This window comes from Anas acuta, chromosome 1 (assembly GCF_963932015.1).
Source record: "Anas acuta chromosome 1, bAnaAcu1.1, whole genome shotgun sequence".
Taxonomy (NCBI): domain Eukaryota; kingdom Metazoa; phylum Chordata; class Aves; order Anseriformes; family Anatidae; genus Anas; species Anas acuta.
Window position 1 is genome coordinate 2,560,904 of NC_088979.1, and position 21,974 is coordinate 2,582,877.

The window sequence follows — 21,974 nt, forward strand, 5'->3', positions numbered from 1 at the left end:
CTTTTATGCTTTAAAGGAAACGAAAATATGACTGAGAGCCACACAAGTGTTCAGCCCCACACAGCTGATCTGAAAAGCTCGGTTCTGTCGAGTTTGAAATAATGAGATTTGCTGCAGTGACATTTCTGTTCCGAGCTAATCTTTGCACCCTGCTTTCATGCTAAAATAGCTGGAAGGATTTTGCTTAAATTCTTCCAGAGTCACTGCGGGTCATCAAGCATGCGAGCTAGGAAAATCTTAAGGAAGCTGGGGGAAACAGGGAATGTGTGGCAGCTTGTGCAGAGGTCAGGCTTGATCCTGGCCTGGAAAGAATTCATGGAATATTTCTTTTAAAGAAAGGCAACAGGCTGAAAACCGGAGAGAGTGTCTGAAGGCAAAGACAGTATCTTGGTGTTAAAAATTCTTACAGGTAGGGCACCCTATTCGTGGCTAAATACACAGAATTGGTGCTGAAGCTGTAGCCCCTGTTGAAAATCTTTTATAATTAACTTTTTGGAGAAAAATGGATCGCTTTTCAGGTAAGCAGGCTGCTGGGAGAACCCCCAGGGCTGAGTTGCTTTTGGCAACGCCACGCTCCTGAAGTCATTTCTGTAAGTTTAGGCTTTGCTTGTTCAGGATGGCTTCCAGCCTTGTCATGCTGGTTTCACCCCGGTGTTTACACTATGAAAAGACAAGGTTGTGCCCTCCCTGTCCTCCCCCATCTGCTGGTCCTTTCTTGAATTAGGCAAAATTGAGCTTGTAAGATGCCTTGCCCTTGATATGGGCTATGTGGGGTGTCACTGTGGATTATTTGATAGCATCAAAGTGGAGGGGCTGTGAGGAGGACTTTTTTGTTGTTGTTGTTTTTTATAAACCCATAGCCGGTTTGGAAAAACTCTTCCTGGCCAAATTTAAACTTCCTTCAGGAAGATGTGTTCACCTTTACTGGGACCCGGAACAGTTAGATTATCCCAACAACTCATGAATCCTGCTCAGGAGCGTGGATGCAGCAGGATGCTGACATCCCTGTAACATCTGGAGGAGTGCTAACGTGTTTGCGAAGAGCAAGAACTCCTGAGCAGGTTTGTTGAAAGAGTGGATGTGAGAGAGGGCAGTAGGAGAGAGGTGAGTGATAAAGACCAGCAAAGCCTCTTCCTTTTCCCAGCAGCTCATCCCAGGGCTAATAAAACAGTAGGCTCCACGGCAGGAAGAATGGGCTGAACGTTGCCCAAATTTATCATCTGAGCTTCACAGTTCATGGCTGGAGCCGGAGCTGGTGTAATAGATCAGCAGCAGAGACAGCAAACTGTCTGCGTTCTCCTCCAGCCTGCACAGAGCTGTGTTTTCTTCTGGGGTCACCGGATTCTTCTGGGAGAATAACAAAGTGATGCAGACGGGGCAGGAGTCGGAACTCTGCGTTCCTGGTTTTGCTGCCCATTGTGTGACCTTGAGCAAATAATGAGGAAATGCCAGGAATGCTTGAGGTGCTTATAGGTAGTCCCTGCTCCGTGTGGCTCCCTGAGCAGCTGAGTTCAGGCTACAGCAGCACACGGCTCCTCTGTTTTTTGACTCTGTCCCTCTTTTCTGCTGCCCTCTCCCCCATTTCTGCAGGGATGTTGTTCATGGTAAGGGATTGTTAGCCGTATTCACTTGTGTTTTTGTTGGATTAGCTTTATCGTTTCAGCTCCTCAAGCCCAAAGGGAAGCAGAGCGTGGCGTCTGGATCAGTTTAAGCTGCTGAATTAAAGAAAAAAAAATTATCCTTCCTCTCCTCCTGCTGTTCACTGCTTTTGTGGTGGGTGCATCTGTGGTGAGCTGAATTGGAGGAACCTGCTCGAGTTTAAAACTAGCTCTTTTTGCTTGTTTTACCTTGGCTGTATTCTCTGACCCTCACCACGAAACAGCACAAACCCACAAGAAAACACTGAGGGACGGGGGGGCAAACAGCTGGATCTTCGTGGTGGTATTTTAGGTACTTCCAGATCATGGTATCTGTGTGTGGAGGGAAGTGAAACGTGAAGGGACTGGGTGTTTTCAGGCCTTGAAAGCTCAGAAGACTTGGTAGGCTGAAGAGCTGTGGGATCATCTGGTGAAAAAGCAGAGCATTAACAAGGATGTTGGTCAAAACGCTTTATTCTGCAGCGGCCTGACTTGTTTATGGCCTGCGGTAAATCTGGAAGGATTCCCGGAAGGTCATTGAATAGGAACAGCAGATACATTAACCAGCTGATAATAGTTCTTCAGAACGATGAAAACAGAGTGCTTTCCTTAAATAAAACGAGACCCCTGACTTTTGAGAGGATCTGGTCATCACTGTGCATGGAAAGTCCCGTGTTGTAGCAGCTCCAGAACTAACTTCTTTTGTGTAGGTTAAAGAAACTGAGGACCGGTGGTCCGTGGTGCTGCTCAGGGGTTGGTATTGGGACTGGAGCTGTTTAACAGGTTTGATGTGGACAGTGGGATTGAGTGCACCCTCAGCGGGTTTGCTGATGGCACCGAGCTGATGACATGATGCTCAGGGGCTGGGAGAGCTGGGGGTGGTGGGCCTGGGGAAGAGAAGGCCCCAGGAGCAGGAAAGCTGGGGAGGGACTCTTGGTTAGGGCTGGGGGGCCAGGATGAGGGGCAGCGGCTGGAGCCTTGCAGGGGAGAGGCTTCGGGAAGAAATTGGGAAGAAATTCTGCCCTCTGAGGGCCTGGCCCAGGCTGCCCAGAGGAGCTGGGGGTGCCCCAGCCCTGGCAGTGCCCAAGGCCAGGCTTGGGGGCAGGGGGCCCTGACCATGGCAGGGGGTGGAATTAGGTAGGCTTTAGGGTCCTTTCCAACCCAAACCTTTCTGTGTCTCTGTGGCTGTAGAAACACTACGTAGCAGCTGCTTCTACTCAATTACAACTCAGGCTAGCAGTTAAATCAAATGATAATAAGGCCTACCGTGCAATTTCACTGCTTCGTTAACTTTCTTGTGAAGTGCGATGGCTGAGGACAACTGTGGCAATCAAATGAACTCGCATGTCACAAACCCTAACGTCAGCTGCTCGACCTGCTCCTGCTCCACCACCGCACCAAGCAGCGATCCAGACTCGCCGTCACCGCGACTGCGTGTGCCAAATCCAGAGCTGCTGGAGAAGTCGAATTTCCTTTCTAATGCTGTCACTTCTGCCTGTCAGAGCTTAGCTAAATCAGGGCTCTGCTGAAAAAATAATATTTTTACAACAAGAGATCTTATTAAGATGCCTAGCGTGGTGGCTGAGATCTTCGGTGCTGTGTTGCTGATAGACTGTGAGCTGTTTGAGGAGCCCGTGGTGAGAATTATCTGTCCTTATCTGCATATTTTGCTTATCTTATTTTAAGAAAGCAAATCCTGAGCAATCAGCTTGTGAGCACAGCTGGCCTCTTCCAAGTTTTGTGACTCAGGAGGTTGCCAAAGCCTTTTTTTATATCTTATTTTTTTTAACGCTGGTGTTTTGATTTTAAATTGGGCTTTTTGGAAGGGCTCTTTTGGAATGGTTGCAGAACATCTCATCTGCAAGCGATCCCTTCTTGAGATGAAGATTTTTTGGCACTTCTATAAACAGAACAACTAGCTAAACGTATCTCTAATGAGAAATGACTACTTTTTCCTGCTTCACCTGAAAATAAGAGAATTATTTGCACCTGTTGTATTCAGGGTGAAGCGTAATGGGTCACTTCTTTATAAAAACTGGCTTCTGTACTTCACAGTGCCTGGCTGTGAGCTGCTTTTCCCTTGGCTTCTGAAAGCCCCAGGCTGTAGCCTCACCTGTAGCTGAAGCTATTTCTTGTAATAAAAATTACGAGACAGATAGGAGGTAAAACTTAGCAGAGACCTCAGAAATAAAGGTCACTGTCACAGGACAGCTGCAAGGCTGCGAAGGATTTTAGCGCCGGTTTGACTCGTCTCTTGGATTTGCCTCTGTAGCTGATGATCTCCTGGCTAAAGCTAATTATCTTTGGTCAGGAGAGGTTAATTAGCTCCGAGAGCTGCCTCCACAGAGCTCCGAGGGAATCTGAATAATGCGATGTGGCATCAGTGATGTCGTGGGCAACTGGGAGGTGCAACTGGGAAGTCGCACAGCACGGAGATAAGAACTTGGCTGAGGTCTTCAACATGCAAGTGCAAGTTATGATGCTTGAGAGCTTTTTGAAACTATATAATAGAGGAGGAACTTGTTTGACTTTACTCGAGGGTTATTTCATTGTAATGCACTGCTTGAACCAGTCACGCAATGAGCTTGCAATCCTAAAAGGACCCAGAGAAAGTTGCCCTCCTTGGGTGTTTTGGTATCAGAGTTGCTTTTAGGATTTAGGAAGTGGGCAGGAGAACTGCACAGCTTTGAGGTTAGATCTGAAATAATGTACAGGGTCCATATAATTTTTAAGTGAACCTTATTCTTCCAGTTGACATTCTTTATACCAATTTCTAACACACAAAAAAGTGTAGCCTTGCAATTAAGCTGCTTACAAGATTACTATTTTTTAAATTTTATATCACATGCATGTACTATCAAGCAGTGGTGCTGTGATGTTTCTTGGCATCCTGTCTCAGGCCCTGTTGTTACAGTCTTAAGTCGTAAATAGACTCCAGAAACAAGGCTGGAGCTTATTCACCAGTGGCTGTGGGTCTGTCATGTGAATAGAGATGTGAGAGTCCTTCCAAACGTGATGCTGGCCTTTCAGCCCTTGTTAAAAACCCAGGACAAGCTGCAGGCAGACAAGTTGCTGTCTCTTGGTTTTGCGAGCGTTTTGAGTCCTCTTCTGGCAGATGCAGGAGGGTTTCTCTGAAGGTAGATCCAGACAGGCAGCCTAACACTGTTTTTGGGGAGAAAGAAGCATGCTGTGAAAGGAAGCACGTGGTAAAAGGACGTACTAAACCAGTTGTTTGAGGCTTGTAGGTGGTTTGTGGCCATCCCAAAAGGACAGGGAGCCATTTGTCCACATCCCTGGGGTAGGTGGGGTAGACACTGGTAAGCTGAGAGGTTGTCTGGGGGAAGGGTTTTGCAACACCATGCTGGAGGGTTTGGGGAGAGCTTCGTGCATCCAAAGTGGCATCTTGCTGATGGTCTGTGCTATGCACGCACAGGTTTTCAAAGCTGAAACAAGAAGCAAACCTTAAGCAATAATTTTAGAAATACTAGACTGCCCTACAGAATTGCTTGAAGTAGTTAAAACGAACGATAACTTGGTAAGGATCTCTACGTGCTTTGTTTTTTATTTAGGGATGCTCTAACAGTTTCTGGGATTGCTGTGACTTCAGGAAGCCTTATTCAACCAATTTCACGTGGTTCTGGACTTGGTGGTGGATTATGTTAGAGATTTATCTGCTAGTTTGTGTTGGAAATAATTAAAAGTATTCCTAATGTGCAGAACACCTGGGTGATATTGCTGCCGTTCAGTGCTACTGGTGTCACATATGGGTGGGAATTAATTAAGAGTTGAGATGATTTGCATGTTTTGAGTAGAAGTTACGTACAAGACACGAAGAATAGCTTGTTTTGTGTATCAGCATTGCTTAATCTGAGCTCATGGGGGATTGTTGTTGCTCGCCCAGACAGTTTATTGTGGCTTTGCTGCATGCTTAATGTTCACACTAGCTTTTTGCCAAAAAAAAAAAAAAAAGTGAGAAAGTGGAGCGTCTGGTGTTTTTGTGACAACAATGCTTTGGAAATCGTTAAAATAATTAAAAAAAAAAAAGTAAATAATGTGATCTCACACCAAGAAATTTCTTTCTTCTTCCTTTTTAGCGCCGACTTCGTCATCTTAGGAATATTGCAGCACGCAACATTATCAATAAGAATGGCTATCGCCTCCTGGACACGTACTTCACTCTTCACCTGTGTGATAACACCAAGATATACAAAGGTAAACCGGGCTTCTTGCCAACTCTTTTACCAGGTGGAATTCTTATGCTGCTAATTTTCTGTCCTTTTCAGGTCTCGATAACCTGCTGCCATTATTTGCTTCATCTACACTAATGGTGGAAAAGAGCTCTTTAGCTTCTTGAGCCTCATAAAATCTTACAGGGTAGGTAGGGAAGGAAGCAAAACAGATGGCAGCTCTGGTAGAGCTTCTTAGATAAACCTATTTTTGTTGCCCTCCTTTCCCCCAGCCAAAAATTGGAGTTTAAGGAACTTCGGAGCTTCCAAGTGTGCAGAAAAGCAAAAGCTTTTGGAGCAGGAGTAGCTTTGTGTGGGAGAGAGCATTCTGCTCTGTGGGTACCAGATATTTTACAGAGCATACACCAGTACTTGCTACTATCGAAGACTGACAAAAATAGCATTGTCAGCCAGTGGCAAGAATCATCCAGTCATCTGTGCTGCTTTTGATAACTGAGTGTTAGATTCCATTTTTCTTTAATCCTTTTTTTTTCCATCCCAGCCTATAGCTCCTCATTATGGAGAGATGTTATTAAAAATATATTTTCATGCTTTTTTGATACTAGTAATGCTTGGAGCTTTGCAAGTGACTTTTGTTGCTTCCACATTTTATTTCCAGGACTAGAACCTTGCTTTTTGAAGATGCTGTTGTAAGAATATGTAACTTTTGAGCCTCCTGCTTGGACTTTCTTGTGGTGGTTGGTCGAACCTGTAATAGATTTCTGCATCTGAAGTGTGGTTGTCAGCCTGTAGTTGTCCACTTAAAGGCTTCAAGCTCTTTTTGGCTGGGAGAGCCAAGGTCCATGTGTCAGCAGTTGCTTATTTCCACTTAAATACAGGGTTCTTTGTACCTCTGTGAGGTGATTTGGCTGTTCACTTTCTAAGCATCCGGAACAGGTCACCCTTGCTCTTCAGGAAAGGAGTGCAATTAGTTTATCCCTTCTGCACTCTTCCAGGAAGATGTCACGTAATAAACTTGTCACTTTGCAAATGGCAACCAAGTGTTGTGAAGTGCTAAACAGTTTTTTTTTCACAGAAACCAAAGGCACGGGAATTCCTCAGGATCATCTTGTGTATAAAGATGAAACTTTTACATTGAAGTAATGACTTCTAGTAACTAAGTGTCAGTGGGTAGTTTAAAATTAAAGAAGTTTTTGACTTAAAGTTACTTGTTCTAGCTTTTTTATTTCAACTATTAAGATTTATATCAGTGTTTAAACTAATTTAAAGGTATTTTTTACTTTTTTTTTTCTTTAGAATTTTATAAGAGTGAAGTGATCAAGAATTCTCTGGTAAGTTACTTTCATATAAGAAAACCTTTCCTTTTGAAATTGTTGCTTGCTGCAATATATAGGTTTCTCTGCTGAGTGCTGTGACCATTAAATGCATATTTTTACTCTGTTTCTGTTAGGAGCATCACGTTCTCATCCTCCCTTTTCAGGTTCTTTCCACAAGGGTTGGAATAGAGTGGGTGACTAGTAGAAATGCATGGTTTTTATTCCAGCTGTGGAACAAGGGCCTGTTGATACCTCTGCATTTGGTACTAAACACTCCAAAGGCAGAGCGTTTTCCTGTGAAAACTGATCAGTGTTCAGGTTAAGCTTTACAGTATATCAACCCTTTAAATGCTGAGAATGCCAAATAAGCCAAGTAATGTTAGCTGAATTTTAACTCGTCCCAGTAAATCTATTTCTCTCACTGAAGTATTCTTTCAGTGTCTGGGAACTGAATGTGTCATGCCTAAGGTCTGTTTACAGTTCATCCTTTTTTTTTTTTTTTTCCTGTTCTCCCTGGTGTTAGCAACAGAAGCAGCTGCTTTTATTTAAATGTCTGCAATTTGCTTATTCAAGGATGATTGTATATCACTTGCTGGGTGTACAGATTCATTGGAAGTGTCGTGTAGTTTAGCAACCATGGTGTAGAAGCAGAAACAAGGCATAATGTCCCAGATAAAGGGAGAATCAGACAGTGCTGTAGGATATACCACTAGATTCTTTAAAAATCTTTGTAGTGTAGGTGAATGGTAAGGAACATCTACCTGCATGTATAAATAAATATATATTCTTTGCAGAGCTAATAGGTTTAAAACTCCAGAGTATAGGATCATCTTATTTACTAAATTCTCCAGTTCAGAGCAGTGGAAGGACCAGAACTGAACAGTTTACTACAATGGAGGAGGGGTAGGTCTCTGGGAGTAGGATGTTGCAAGTGTTGGGCAAGGCAGTCTGAAAACCTGCTGAACAGTCTCCAGTGTCTGCATCAACGAGGTGGAAGTGCACCGTTAGAGCACACTGAGCTATAAATGCTTCAAAAGCCTCCTGAATGGAGGAAAAGCTGTCTGCATCTGCAAGGCTCTTACCTTGCTCAGGCTTGTATTTCTTGAGACCTTCGGATTTTCAGTTCTGCCTATTCCACATCAGGAAAATAAATAACAAGAAGGGAATCGAACCGAAGGAAACAGGATGACAGAAATCTATATAACGTGTAGCACTGAGCAAATTCCATACATCTTCTGTGGGCCTGGTGTTAATAGCCTGGTGTCTTTGCTGAGTAGCTACCAAGCATCTCTTTTCCTTAAGGAAACTTCCTTAAGTTTATTCCTTCTGTGAAACTTACTGGCTAGCTTTGCTCCTGCTTTTGTTGTGGAGGAGTTTTCATCTTTGAGACCAGGAAATCAAGCAAGAGAGGGATGTATATATTTTTTTTTTTTCCTATTTCTGCGTTTTGGACACCCAGTGGTTTAAGGCCTGGGGAAGTCCAAAAGTTGCATACTGGCTCTTGCCCCTATCAGTGTTGGATTGACTCTGTTTTGGTTGTAGCTTGAGCCAATTACAACAGATTCTGTAAGTCCTTATTTAAATGTTATCAGACGTGAGTCAGTTCTTGGAGTGCTTCGTGTTTGCAAATCTGGGTCCAAGTGGAATAGGAGGAAGTTCATCATTCAGCTTAACATATGCTACTTTCTTGCTGAGATGCAAGCTTGATCCCTCAGAACAAAGAGGAGCTCTTTGTGGCAACACTTGGGGATTGCCATCAGCATCGGTCAAAGAGGAGGAGAATGGAAACAAATCTGTAAATAAATTATGCCAACTTAATTATTGGGGGAATAGATCAGAGTTTTAATTCAACTCTTGCAATGGAAGTTATACCTTGGCTTTCAGAAGCTAAATTGTAACATGGAAAATAATGTTGCTTCCAGTTTTAAAGTTCTCAAATTGGCTGTACTCAATTAATGAAGTAATTCTTCAATGTTTTATAATAGAAGGCAGCAGAGCTCATGGAGTTTCTGCAGTGCTTTACAGAATATAGTATTTAAGATATTTCATTTTCAATAGACAACTAAGGAAGCAGTTGTTAACCTTGTTAACCCTGAAATGGCTAATGTTTAAGTGTCTTTTTTTCTTAAAATCCATGTTTGATATGGGCTTTGCTACATTCTGATATTGTGCCTAGATGTTAAGTCTGCTTTGAGCTTAAGTTGTTCTTATTTCCCTTTGCATACCACCAGAATCCAACGTGGAGGAGTCTGGACTTTGGAATAATGCCTGATCGTCTCGATACATCCGTCTCGTGTTTCGTTGTGAGGATCTGGGGAGGCAAGAAGGAGCACTTCCAGCTTTTGATCGAATGGAAAGTCAACCTAGATGGCTTAAAGTACTTGGGACAGCAGGTAATGTGGAACAGTTTGTCTCTACTTCTGACTTAGAGAAATGGAACGGCTAGATAAATATAGAATACTAAGAAAGGAAATGTACACATTTGAAAGGTGAACGTTAAAGTCTTACTGTCTAGATTTGCATTAGTTCACTTCAGGGCTTTAAATCCTGACTGGCTGAGTATTTATTTAGTTTGCAACCATTGCTGAGTGAGCCTCCAAAATGATACTGCTAGCACTTGGTGCGTTAAATTGCAATGCAGAAATTGATTCAAGGAAGTAGCAGTGTGATTGTACACACAGTTAAATGAACACAGGTCTTAATATTTGTGTATATTACAGTTTCAGTTCATTCTTCTGGGAATGGCACTGTCAAAAATCTTCATTTTGCAGAGTTTACCTTACAAGATTTAGAGAGTTGATAAAAGTTTGGTATTTGTCCCTTACTAGGAGCCTTTTGAAAGAGGTGAACAGTGTTTTCTGTGTTAAGTTTACGGTAAAAGTGGCTTAAAAGAAACCTCTATCACACAAATAATAAAACCACAAAAATCTGGTGCCTTCTGAATCATACATGTTCTAATTCCAACGGGCACTTCTGGACTGATTAGTTGATGAGATCTATCAGAAGAGCAAGAGTGAGGAAAAATTCGTGGGTTGAGATGAAGACAGCTTAAGTGAAAGAAAAAAGAGGAGGGAAGGTGGAAAACAACACAGAAGGGATGCGAAAGTAGTCACCACCTCCCACTGACAGACTGATGCCCAGCCACTTGAGCAACAGCTGCTGTGGACAGACTAAGCCCTAATTTTTATTTCGGAGGGTGATGGTTGTGTGGCACGCAACTTCCCTTTGGTCACTTCAGGTCAGCTGCCCCCTCCCAACCTGCTGCTGCCTCCCCCAGTGAGTAACTGCAGGGGTGGAGTGGGAAACAGAGGTGGCCTTGATGCTGTGTGAGCACTGCTCAGTGATAGCTGAAATATTGCTGTTACCAACGCTGTTTTAGTCACAGATCTAAAAGACAGCACCATATGGACTGCGAAAAAGAAAACTCCCTCCTAGCCAGACCCTGTATGCCTCAGTGTAGTGTCTTTTAATATTCCCTTTGTTTTTACTCAACAGAAGAAATGGCTCCCTAAAGAATATTCCCTAGTGCATGCTTTTATTTGAAATAACGTTCTTTACATGAACAGCAAAATATTAGACACAAAACTAGTGTATATTATAGCAATTATGACCCCAACAGCCTATTTCTGAGGTTTTAGGTTCATATCACGTACATGCCAGTTACTCTTGAGGCTTCTTTGATTCATTTGCTGGTCTCTTAATTTTTTTTGATAGCTTGAAATGCAACAGTAGGAAAGATGCTCTGGCTGCTGTACCTTATCTCAAGGTAGAATGGCTGAACATAATCTGTGACTGTTACTAAAGCTGTAAAGCAAATGTTTTTTTCTCTGGTTAAATTCACTTTTCTGTTTCATCTGCTCCTGGAATTACAGGTGCTGAGAAACTGCTTGACCATCAGTCATGCAGAGCAATTTATGCTCAGCTGGAGTGTAAAACCGTATTAAGTTGACCTTAAAATGATTTTTCTTCTCTTGTAGATACATGCAAGAAACCCAAACGAGATTATTTTTGGTCTCAATGATGGTTATTATGGAGCTTCATATGAACAGAAGGTGAGGATCTCTCTTATTTGTTCTGGCTCGTTAGTGCTGGTGACAAGCTGAAATTCAACTTCTAAACTTAAATTTTCACACTTGAGTGCTCAGAACATTAAAATGCTTTGTTTTGAGGAGTGTTTTTTTTGACATGACAGAGCTGTTATCTCACTTCTGTTGCTTGGACAGTTGGAGCTATACATGGAAGACTTAGAGCTTAGCATTTTAGGTCCAAAGAAACCCCGATGACTGCAAATAAGCTTTGAGACTTTACTGCTTGAGGCAGACACTTCATTCACACTTAAAGCATCTTGAAAATGGTGGGTTATTGAGACTGATTTTCATGGTGAATATAAAACCGCATTAAGTGGTGGTTATTGATCTTAAAACCAGAATTTGTAGATCTTCAATTGAAGCTATTTGACCTATTGCAACCATTTCACTGTAATATATGTTTGTCTGGCTAGTGAATGCAGCCTAATTATTGTATAGCAGTGCTGATTACTACACAGATGATGAAAAAGTTTAAACTTACCTGATATAAAGGGCACAGCTAACAGCTTTTTTCATCCCAAATTGCTGGTGGCAGTGCTATTCTATGGATAGGTTGTGTAAGGAGTCTGTGGCTGGAGAGAAAATGATTTTTGGCATAGTTTCTTCGTGTACTGGAACCAGCAAGGTCCAGTCTTGTGGGGACAGCCAACCCCATGAGTAGCCATTCCTATATGGGGAGAGTGCAGCAAGTGGCAAGGTGGCTGCATGTGCAAAACTCTGACCATGTGCAAGCCTTCAAATTGTGTTTGGTATTTTGGTGGTTATTCTTCAGGTACAAATGCTGTGGTAGGCAGCTCGGGCTCTGCTTTCTGGTGCTGTTAACTCAATTTTGCTGAAGCAGGATGCAATTCCAGGTTTTCATGATTTTATTGTTAGTAATCCAAGCCTGTATTCGGTGTTGGTAACGCCGTCCTTAATCTTGCTCCCAGGTGCATTTTGGTTCTTGTATATGCTCTTAGCAAAGTTGCAAGTACTGTCCTAGCGTATGAAGAACCCATCTCTTTTTTTCTGTCCTTCCCTATAACTTATTCTAGCTGCAAGAGCTAGAAACTTATTTTGTCATCCTGTTCTTGAGCTTCTGGTTGCCTTTTGTCAGTTCCTCAACCTAAATATCTTCTGGTATAGTACGTACCTCCTGTATGTAAGCGACTTGTGTGCAGTCCAAGCCCAACTTCTTGGCACAGTCTTCCTATATCCTTCAGAAGCTCTGTGTTCCTAAGGGGTACTTCTGTCTTAATCTCTTCTGCTTTCTAATTTCGCAATTATTGATGCTGGCTATCCCAAATACAGCCTCACTTTGAGTATACTGACTTGTGTATAAAGCACTACCTGAAACCTTCTGTATGGAGGGTTTTTTTTTGTGTCAGGTGTGTGGCTCTGTCACTGTGGAAGCTGCACGACACCGTTTCTGCTTGGCTGTGTCAGTGTTTTCTGATTTCTTGGGATGCTTTTTATTTGATGGGGGGGTTAGGTCTTCATAATAGTTCAAGACATAAGCCTCATATTGAAATTTTTGATGTAATAAGTGGATGGGATAGCAGTTCTGGTTTCCTTGCACTGGCACATAATAAGCCTTGTGAAATTAGATGTGTACAAATGCTATTTTGCAAGTCTAATGAAAACCCTGTGCACAAAGACACTTCAGTGTTGGATGTGTCCTCTGTTCTTACACATCTCATTATGAATAAAGTTATAGCATTGTACTCTTAGCTTATTTTTTCTGTGCATTGTTCCAAATAAGCCCGATTATTTTAATAATCCTTTGAGCTACCATTTAAATAGCCAAACTAGATTGATGGATTCTTACAATTAAGTGACTTTTAATAATAGGGAAACTAAGTTTTTATGGTATAAATGTCTTTTTCATTCATTAATGCCTTGTATGGGCCAAAATAAGGAAATTGTTGGAAGCTGACTAATATTTTGGAGACTTCATGAACTCAGTTTTTCAAAAAGCACCATGGAGGTGCTACTGAGCACTACTGGATCCATAAATACAAGTTCCTATTTGCTGTGTTATCCTTTTATTTATAGTGAGAGGTGGGAGCCTGAAAACAATTGTAGCAGAGCAATCTGAAGTAGAACAGGAACAACTAGCATTGTCACAGCTATTTTAACACTGGAGATGCATTGATCAGGTGGGTGCATCCCTGTTAATCAAACAGCAAGAACAGCATGCCCGTGTAGGAATGCTGTAGTTGCTGAATTGTGAACTTTGAAGTGAAAAAAGAAGGTTACACCTTCAAAAAGGAAGGTTACGTCTTCACTAGGTGATGCATCTAAGTCGTTTAGAACCTTTAAGCCCACTTTTTTTTATAAGGTAACCTCCAAAATACATGTGTGTATGCTCAGAAAGCTTGCTCTGTAGGAGGCTCCTGTCCTGTAAAGGAGCAAAATAGAACTGGAACAGAAATTGTAGGTAAACCAGGCACTTACAGTATAGCATTTGTTGTGTTAGCAGGATAAGAGTCCTATCTTTGTTGTTAATAGAACTGACTCTGTAATATTTAATATATGTTAATATAACTGACTTTTTTTTTCTTTTTTGCACTGAATGGCAGAGGGCCTTTAAATTCTGTATTCTTGAGAGAGAGATTTGGGATTTTACCACTCTCATCCCTTCTGTCCAGCAGCAACATAGCTTTTCCTGGTACCCAAGGAGAAAACAAACACTTCCCATGGGTGATGTTCTTAATCAAGTTGTTGTTTCCTTTTAACATTGGATACTCGGATCACAATGAGAAAAAGGTTGGGAAATGAAGTTACAAAAGCCTTTCCATGTGCCTTCTGAGCCCTGAGGGTTTTACTTCTTTGCTGTAGGTATCTCACAGTGCTCATATAACTCCTAGCATTTACAATGAGGTTGGGTAAATGAATGTGTGCTTAAGGTCAAAGCAGCTATTGCAAGCAAATAAGCTTTGACCTTAATCACATTTGACTTTCCACTTAAGCAGAAGCTGGAGGTACAATTTTGTTCAAGATTTTTATTATTCCATACTAAACCATGCAGTGATTTTGCTATAAGACTTCACTAGGACTGTTCCTTTTGCAACAACCACGTCCACCTTACTTTCCTGTTTCCTTAAATTTTGATACAGGACCATTAAAACATTTGTTCATTATTAGTTCCATTCTCCCTCAAAATCATACAGAGAAACTGTCTGGAATTGCTTGAGCTGAACCAACATCTGAGTAAGAAATAGATGGGAACTTCAGAGATCTTTGAAGCTGTCAGCCTGGATTTAAAGTATTCCAGACCCTTGAGCATTCTTCTGAATCCTCTTGGTTTTACCTGAGACTGCATGTTTCTGTGTAGTACTGCTTTTTGGACAGCTTTGATAAAATAAAGTCTAGGTGCTATACTGGCTTTCCTAAAACCACCTTTTTCCTCCTCTTTTCCTCAATGTCTTCCTGGCTTTCAAAAATTTTCAACAATTTTATGTTTACTCTTGCTAGCTAGTAAGACTTTCCCTCTCTCCTGTGGTGATACCTTTTCAGAAAGTGCATTTAGGGAAGCAGGTAAAGCTTTTACTTGGACCAACTTTCTGTTGGTTCCTTAAAGAAATAAAGCAGGAGCTAGCCTGTAGGGCTCTGCATAACTCAAAGCATTTGGCTGTGCTCAGGGACAGACCAAACAGTAAGTTATAATCCAGGGACACTGAGCTGTAGCTACATTTTCCAACAGTCAAGCAGTAAGACTTTTGAAAAGCTGATCTCTCTCTCTCTACAGCACGTGGTCTACATCACGTACATCTACCTACAGGTCAGAGATACCTACATCTACCTACAGGTAGAGGCTGCACTGACTATATTTAGTAGCTAAATCCTGGCCAGTTTCCAGAAGGAGGGCTTTTATGTGTGATTGCAAAGACATGTGCCTGTATCTAATAAATACTGCTGCAGAAAAGTAGACAAACGCCACTTCTAAAGGGTAAGCCTCTGTGATAACTAAACTTGAAACCTTTCATTTGCATCTGCAAATATCCTCAAGATAGAATAGTTTAGGAGTTTGTTTGGACCACTGTATCTTCTTTGTTGGGCATTTCTTTTCAATACAGTCATACAGCAGGAGGAGAGGCTAAAACATGCAGCTACTGGGAGCTCTTTTCTTCCTGCAGCAACTTCTAGGCCATTCCACTTGTTCTCTGAAAAACTTCACTTTCTGAAGGCAGTGTTTGATGAGAGTGACTTCATGGTACAAAATGTTTTCAGTTTTTCACCATCCTAACTGATTCAGGGATTATGGTGTCTTCCTTTTAAGATTTTTTTTTTTTTTTTTAGGGGATATATGTATGGATTTCACCATGTAAGATCAATCTAGCATCTTGAGAACAGGATTGAGGAGCTGAGGCAGTGCTGCTATGGTGCCTCTATTGCAATATGATTCATATGTAGTGTATAGATCTCCTGATTTATTTAAGTGGAGCATTATTTTTGGTGCAAAGTCATGTCAGCTGCATGGCCTGTGGCTCATACAGTTGTCAGGAGATGTTGACATGTAACTCTGCATCTCAACATCTTGAAATGGAAACAGCCTGTTGAGGCAGGCAAAATATATCTAGGTAGGGGTTGCTGCAGTCATATCAGAGCACATCCATATCACCATTTGAAGAGTTTGCTGGTCATGTGTACCACCTCGGGCTGTTTCATATTCTAGAATAACGCCTTCTTTCTGCAATCCGTTAGGTCTCTGGCAATGCTGCTGGCTTGTTTGACCTAGTTAGAATTCACTTCGTCATGTGAAGAACCAGTTCTGAGCGTTTGTGGTGTTTCATGGAATTTGGCATATCAGGCATAGCCACACAAAGTATGATATTGGACCCTTGTGACATAAAGAATGGCTCTTGGCCTGTATTGGTGTCATGCTTCTAGTGCAGCACGTAGGCTTTGGTTTCCTAGGGATGACGCAGGGTGTTTGTAACTTCCAGAAACTGGTTCATATCTTTCAAAGCTTCAGATTGCTTTGATCTTTTAAACACGTGGAAGCATGAGTGAAGAACAGGACTTTATCTAATGGTCTTGTGCATCTCTGGCACGGTGCTGAATGCGTAATGGGCTTTCAGCTTTGAAGAATGGCAGTACTGTAAATCACATCCTACGTATAAAATGACTTTATGCAGTAATGGATTAGGAAGTTCAAATTCTGTGTCTCGAACACAGATCAATATGCTACTGACCTATCCTTTTATAGGTAAGTGTTCCTGTAGGCCAGACTTGAGCTGCTGCTGTTGCCTTCTTTAATTGCTTCTGCCAACAGTATGTGAACTTGTATGAAGACAGATTTAAAATGCATTAAATGCAAGGTCATTTATTATCAAAGTGCATGCTCATAGTCCAGATGGAAGCTTTTTTGATTTCTAAATTACCATTTTTTTCTTTGCCTTAAGGATCACTCAGGTGCCCTGAAGAATAGTCTACTCCAAGTGGATCAGAACTGCGTTCGTAACTCTTACGATGTCTTCTCTTTGCTTAGGTAAGATTTTGGAGAATATATCTGCATGGACATTTTAACTTATCTGGGTATGTGGAAGGAGCCTTTTGAAATCAGTAAAATTCTGAACTGGACTGTGCAAAGGAGCTATTTAGGTAGTGTGGGTTTGCTACTAGTGATGAGGAGGTGAGTCTTGATACGTGTTTCTTGGTATCCTCTGGGCTGCTTCCAGTGGACACTGACCTAGAGCTGGCCCAGGGACTGCCTTCCAAGTGTTGAAGGCTTCTATGTTAGGGAATCTCTGTGGAAAGCCCTTACTCTGTGTTCCTCAACAAAATGAGAACTGATTTAAATAAAATAATGAAAAGTAGCATCTTGCTAAAAGCTGCTTGAGTGATGGTATAGCTTATGCAATAGCTGCACAATAAGGACTATATTTTTTCTGTTAAACCACTGAACTGAACTTACATTTTGTGTACTCTTCCCCTGTAATCCAGAAGAGAACTGCTTAGTGAGGAAGCAGTTATTCCATGGCGTGTAGTACATGACGGGTATAATAACTGCACTCTTGTTTTAGCTGTCTCTGGTGAAAAACATGAAATACTGGTACAAATGTAAACACAACAACCCTTTTCAGATAGGTTTTAACTACAGCTGTTCAAGAGTGTTAGCTGTGGGGAGGTATAATAGCATTAAAAGGAGTAGGTTGTGTTTAAAAGGCATTTTACAGCACAGTTTGCAAACTCCAGTTCTGAAATTACAACAGTAGGTATGTTACAAATGAACACTTTTAGAAGCAAATGTGTAGTATTTCAGAAGTCGTGTTTGGCTTTCATTTGTAGAAGTTGTCTTTCGGTAGTGCTAGCAGTAGATGTCACTGTTGGCTGTGTGAAGCAGTAGCCCCAATTCTACAGTGAAGAAAGTGGCAGGGAAAGTTGGCTCTAGATCGCTTATTCGGAAGTCAATCTTTTATAAGTTCTCTTAAAATTTAAAAGTGCTTTTTCTTGATTCTGTAAAACACTTCAACATTTAGAAGGCAGTCTGTAGTTTGTCTTGTTTTTTAGGGGAAAACAACCAGGGGACATGAAGAAGTTCTGGTTACACTCAGACACAATCCATTGGAAGAGAACTTTTATATTACATTTTCTCTTAACAAAAATGTAACATTAGGTATGTTGGTCATCCTGATTGTTTTGTTCGTGAATATTTTCCCTGTTTCCTTTATTTCTTTGTAGTGTGAAGCACAAACCAGAGAAAACATTCACTATGATACCAGCTGGTCATGAACGTGACCAACTGGAGCCCTGTCAAATCTGAACTTTTCTTCTGAAAGTGTCTGTTATAAAGCTGAATAGAAATGAAAACATCAGCTTTCCTAAACCTTCCCTTGCTGGGTGCCCATCAGTGCTCTTTTGAAACCTGATTCCTGGAGCTGTGTGCTTTGATCAGGTCTGGGGAGGTGAGAGTCCAGGTGCATTCTTGCAGTTTCTGGGTATGCTGTTGGGTGTAGCTCCTGTTTAGCTCTGCCTCTGAGCTAAGAGGTACTCCTTTATTTTGGCTTGTCCTAAAAGGAATATTTTTTTCCAGTCCTCAGCACCAGGCCTGATGCTGATTATATTTCAGTGGATTCTGTGTGCCTTATCAAGGATATATTGCATTGTCTAGTTCCAGGAAAAGCTGAAATTTTTAACTTATGGCCTTATATAGGTGCTTTTTTTTTTGCCTGTTTACTTGCTAGCTGGGAGAATTCTTTGGGAATGGAAGAGAGGTCCTCCACGTAGTCCTGAATTCCCCTCTCATCTGTCACATTAACTCAGCTTTTTTTTACAGGTCCACTTTCTCTACCCTTGCTTACCCTCAATACCTATTTCAGAAGCCTGGTGATAGCATTTACTACTTTCTAATGATCTCAGGTCTCTTTTTGTCAGGTGTGCTTTTTCTCTTCCCACCCAGTCTGGTTTGTCACCTCCTCCAGGAGTCCAGACTTGAGTAACAAGACTGTGAACTCTTTCCAAAGATAGTTCTTTTTTTTTTTTTTAAGTGCATGTTCCTCTTACAACCAGAAGAGAGGTACAGGCATAACTTGAGTTGTGAGTCATTTGACAGGACATGCACGTTGGGAGGAAACGTATTGCTGTCTGCCTGCTTCTGTCCACTGGCTCTAAAGAGAGCAGGGAGGTGTCTACACTGTAAAGGTTTGCATCTGGTTGTATAAATCCCATGTTTTGAAGCCTTTCCCATGATGTGGTATATTTGTAGTAAAAACTCACAAATTGCACATGTGGTTTTGTAACGTTTCTGTGAGATTGTGAATGTGAAGAGCAGCTCGTACTGGCTTTTCTTACTTCTCACAGCAGGAAGCAGGTCCCGGTGCTGGTGGTATCCATGTTTGAGTTACTCTGAACGAATTGTGCTGCCAGGTAGCCACAGTGATCAGCTGTACGATGTGAAGACTGCGACCACGTTCTAGTTCAGCCCTTACCTCTTAAAAACTGCAATAATCCATTACTGCTCTGGGGTTAGTCTCTGTCAGCTGTCAAAACTGCCTTTTGGGGAAGAAATTATTTTATTTTTTAGTTCTCAATTGAAGAATAGCTAAAACTTAGGAAGCTTGTGAATATGCCTTTATGGAAAGCATATGCTTGGCTCCAATTACGTTGATTAAAAAAGAATCAATTAGGAATGCCAGAGTGTGTGAACAGTAGAAAAACTTGAGTGTTAGATTAAAATGGTGCCTGTGTGCTCCGATGCTTAATTAACTCGTAAACCCATATAATTAAGCAAGAGGAAAAGTTTAAATACCCAGGCAGCTCAGCTTTACACGAGGAAGTTCTCAGCACCCCTGTAGCTCACGAGCCTTCATGTTTTGGGGCAGGAAAAAGAACCTCAGGCAACCACAGAGCAGCTAACAAGTTGCTCATGCCATATGGAGATGACGAACGTTCTTCCAGTCGGTTGTTTTAAAAAGGCTAACAAATTAACCACCCCAACTGGAAAGCTAAAATTTTGACTTTCCCACCCCCCCTTGGCCATATTGTCATATTTCCTAGAAAGAGGTCACTTGAAGGCTTTCTAAATATTATGTAGCTGGTAGTAATAGGTTGTACAGAAACACGTTTCACCTTTCACATAACACTCAGGACGGGCCAAATACATCTGAGGTCATGTTCTGGACATGTCTCCATAATCAAGCTCTCGGCACATTTGCAGTACGAAAGGCAAGAGATTTATATTTAGTATTCACTGAGTTTTCTCTCCTTGTTTTCTTTAATTTGTCAAAATAGACCTTCCAGTGTTAAGTGGTGTTGGGAGGATGGGATATGCTGACGAATCACTAAAGAAAAGACATAGTTTTGTATGTTAAAATTTTACTTAAGTCCCTAAATAGAATACAGAACATTACTTTTTCTACAACAGTTTTTTTCAGGGTATTGTGACACTTCGAGCAGTTGAGCTTCTGGTAGTATTTATGCCTCTAAATATGTGAGTGCATGAAATCCTCTCAAGGTCAGTATGACACAAAGAGTAATGGAAAGGCTAGTCAAACTTGTCCCTTTGTGGTTTTCCTTCCTATATCCTTCTCTCCAAACAAAACCTGTTTCTCTCTGAGGGCGCTGAGGCCCTGGTCCAGGCTGCCCAGAGGAGCTGGAGGTGCCCCAGCCCTGGCAGTACCCAAGGGGCTGGGGGCAGGGATTGGAATTAAATGATCTTTAAGGTCCCTTCCAACCCAAACCATTCGGTGATTCTCTGGCTTTAACCATTCCTTCAGCAGATGTGATGGCGTGTTTTTGCTGTTTGGCAAGCCCGTTAGAGCAAATTGGAAACATTTTAGCTGTATTTTTTTTTTTTTTTGCTCGGAATAAAATGAAAAAGGTTGTAGGAAGAATAAAAAGAAAAACCTGAAGGTAGTACCACATCAGTGCTGGAGATGTGTGTAAAACAGCAGCTCCGGGCAGCTGCTGTAACGTTAATAATATCGAACCTAGGTGATACTGATTTAAATGAACCTACCAGGGTGTGAAAAGGCTTCTGCTGCTAGTGTGGCGTGCATCTGACCTGGAGGATTAAATATTGAAATGAAGAGTAGCTCCAGAGAGCATGTAAGTTGTGCCTTTGTTAAACAAAACAGCTTCTCACAGCTCTGCTGATAAGAGAGTAAGTCTGGTTGCAGTGTCCCAGACAAGATTTATCCAAGCAGGGTGAAAAACCCAGTGAACAATTGCCTTGTGCTTCACTTTACAGCACTGATGGCCCAGGTTTGCTGATGTTAAGTGGCCCAACATGGCCAGTGACAAGACATTGCCCTGCAGAAGAGCAGAGCTCAACTTTTGAACTGAATTAATTATTACTTTCTGGTTGGGGGTTCAAAGAAACCTGCACAAACCACATTTTTCTTGGACTGAGTCAACTGCACAGCTATGCAGTATTGAGCATGGTCGTGTTGATACATGACAAGTAGAAATAGGAGTTGTTACGGATTTCTTCCATCTCAGTGTTGTGAATATTCTCACTGTACTTCTCATGATCTGTCATAGTGCAGGGATTTGCTGGAAGTGAGGCTTTGTTGCAGGATTTGCTGTTTGAAATGTAACTTAATTTAAAGAAAGTAACTTAAATTGAAGAAGAATGCATGACTCAGGGCTGAAGAGAATTGAAGAACACAAATGCAGGCAGTTTGTCAGCAGGCTGAAATCTTGGGGATGTTTGCAAAATCAACTACCTTAAGAGATCAAGACTAAAATGTCAGGACTCTGTATAAAATCAGGTTTTGTTTGGCTCTACCTTGCTTAGGAAAGAAGCTTTTTAACAAACACGCTGCTTGCTGTTTAGATTCTTCTGTCTTTAGCAGTGGCCTTGACTAACAGAAGCCTTAAGCAAGTTAATCCCTGAATCTAGGAGTAAAGAGACGAAGCGTGCAGCCTGTGTAAGCAGTTACAGTGTTGAAAAACTCATTAGTAGCTGGGAGTAGTTTCTCAGAAACCACAGAGTCTGTGGAAATGCACATGCTAAACGTGGTAATTGACTCGGGGCAGCTATTTTTAGCTGGAAACTATGAAAAACAGCCTCGAGCTCAGCATAAGCTCTACGAGTGGGGAATGATGGAGTGAGGGAGGCCTTCCTGTGCTTCAAATGCTTGGTGCTAAGGTGTGTCATTGGGGCACTGGCTTCTTTCCAGCCAAGGAGATGCACGAGGCAAGCCGTGAGCAGTGCAGAAGCGTCCTGTCCTGACAGCCAGCAGCTCAACCAGACTTTGCAGTTGTGTAGTTGCTGTAAGCAGGCATTCTGAACTTCTGGAGAGGTGAAAATGAAGAAAA

General features: G+C 41.8%; 1 protein-coding gene across 5 annotated transcripts in view; it reads left to right on the plus strand.

Annotated features, from left to right (window-relative positions):
- Positions 1-21,974, plus strand: part of UVRAG (UV radiation resistance associated) — a 92,753-nt gene that overhangs the window by 10,706 nt on the left and 60,073 nt on the right. For 4 of the 5 annotated variants that reach the window (XM_068692730.1, XM_068692402.1, XM_068692641.1 and 1 more), the window contains exons 2-6: positions 5,732-5,849; positions 7,121-7,155; positions 9,372-9,533; positions 11,118-11,192; positions 16,616-16,701. In XM_068692730.1, the coding sequence (XP_068548831.1) occupies positions 5,732-5,849; positions 7,121-7,155; positions 9,372-9,533; positions 11,118-11,192; positions 16,616-16,701 (476 nt within the window). Of the gene's footprint in view, positions 1-3,187; positions 3,275-5,731; positions 5,850-7,120; positions 7,156-9,371; positions 9,534-11,117; positions 11,193-16,615; positions 16,702-21,974 lie in introns of those variants that run through there. The other variant, XM_068692482.1, reaches the window with a different exon arrangement.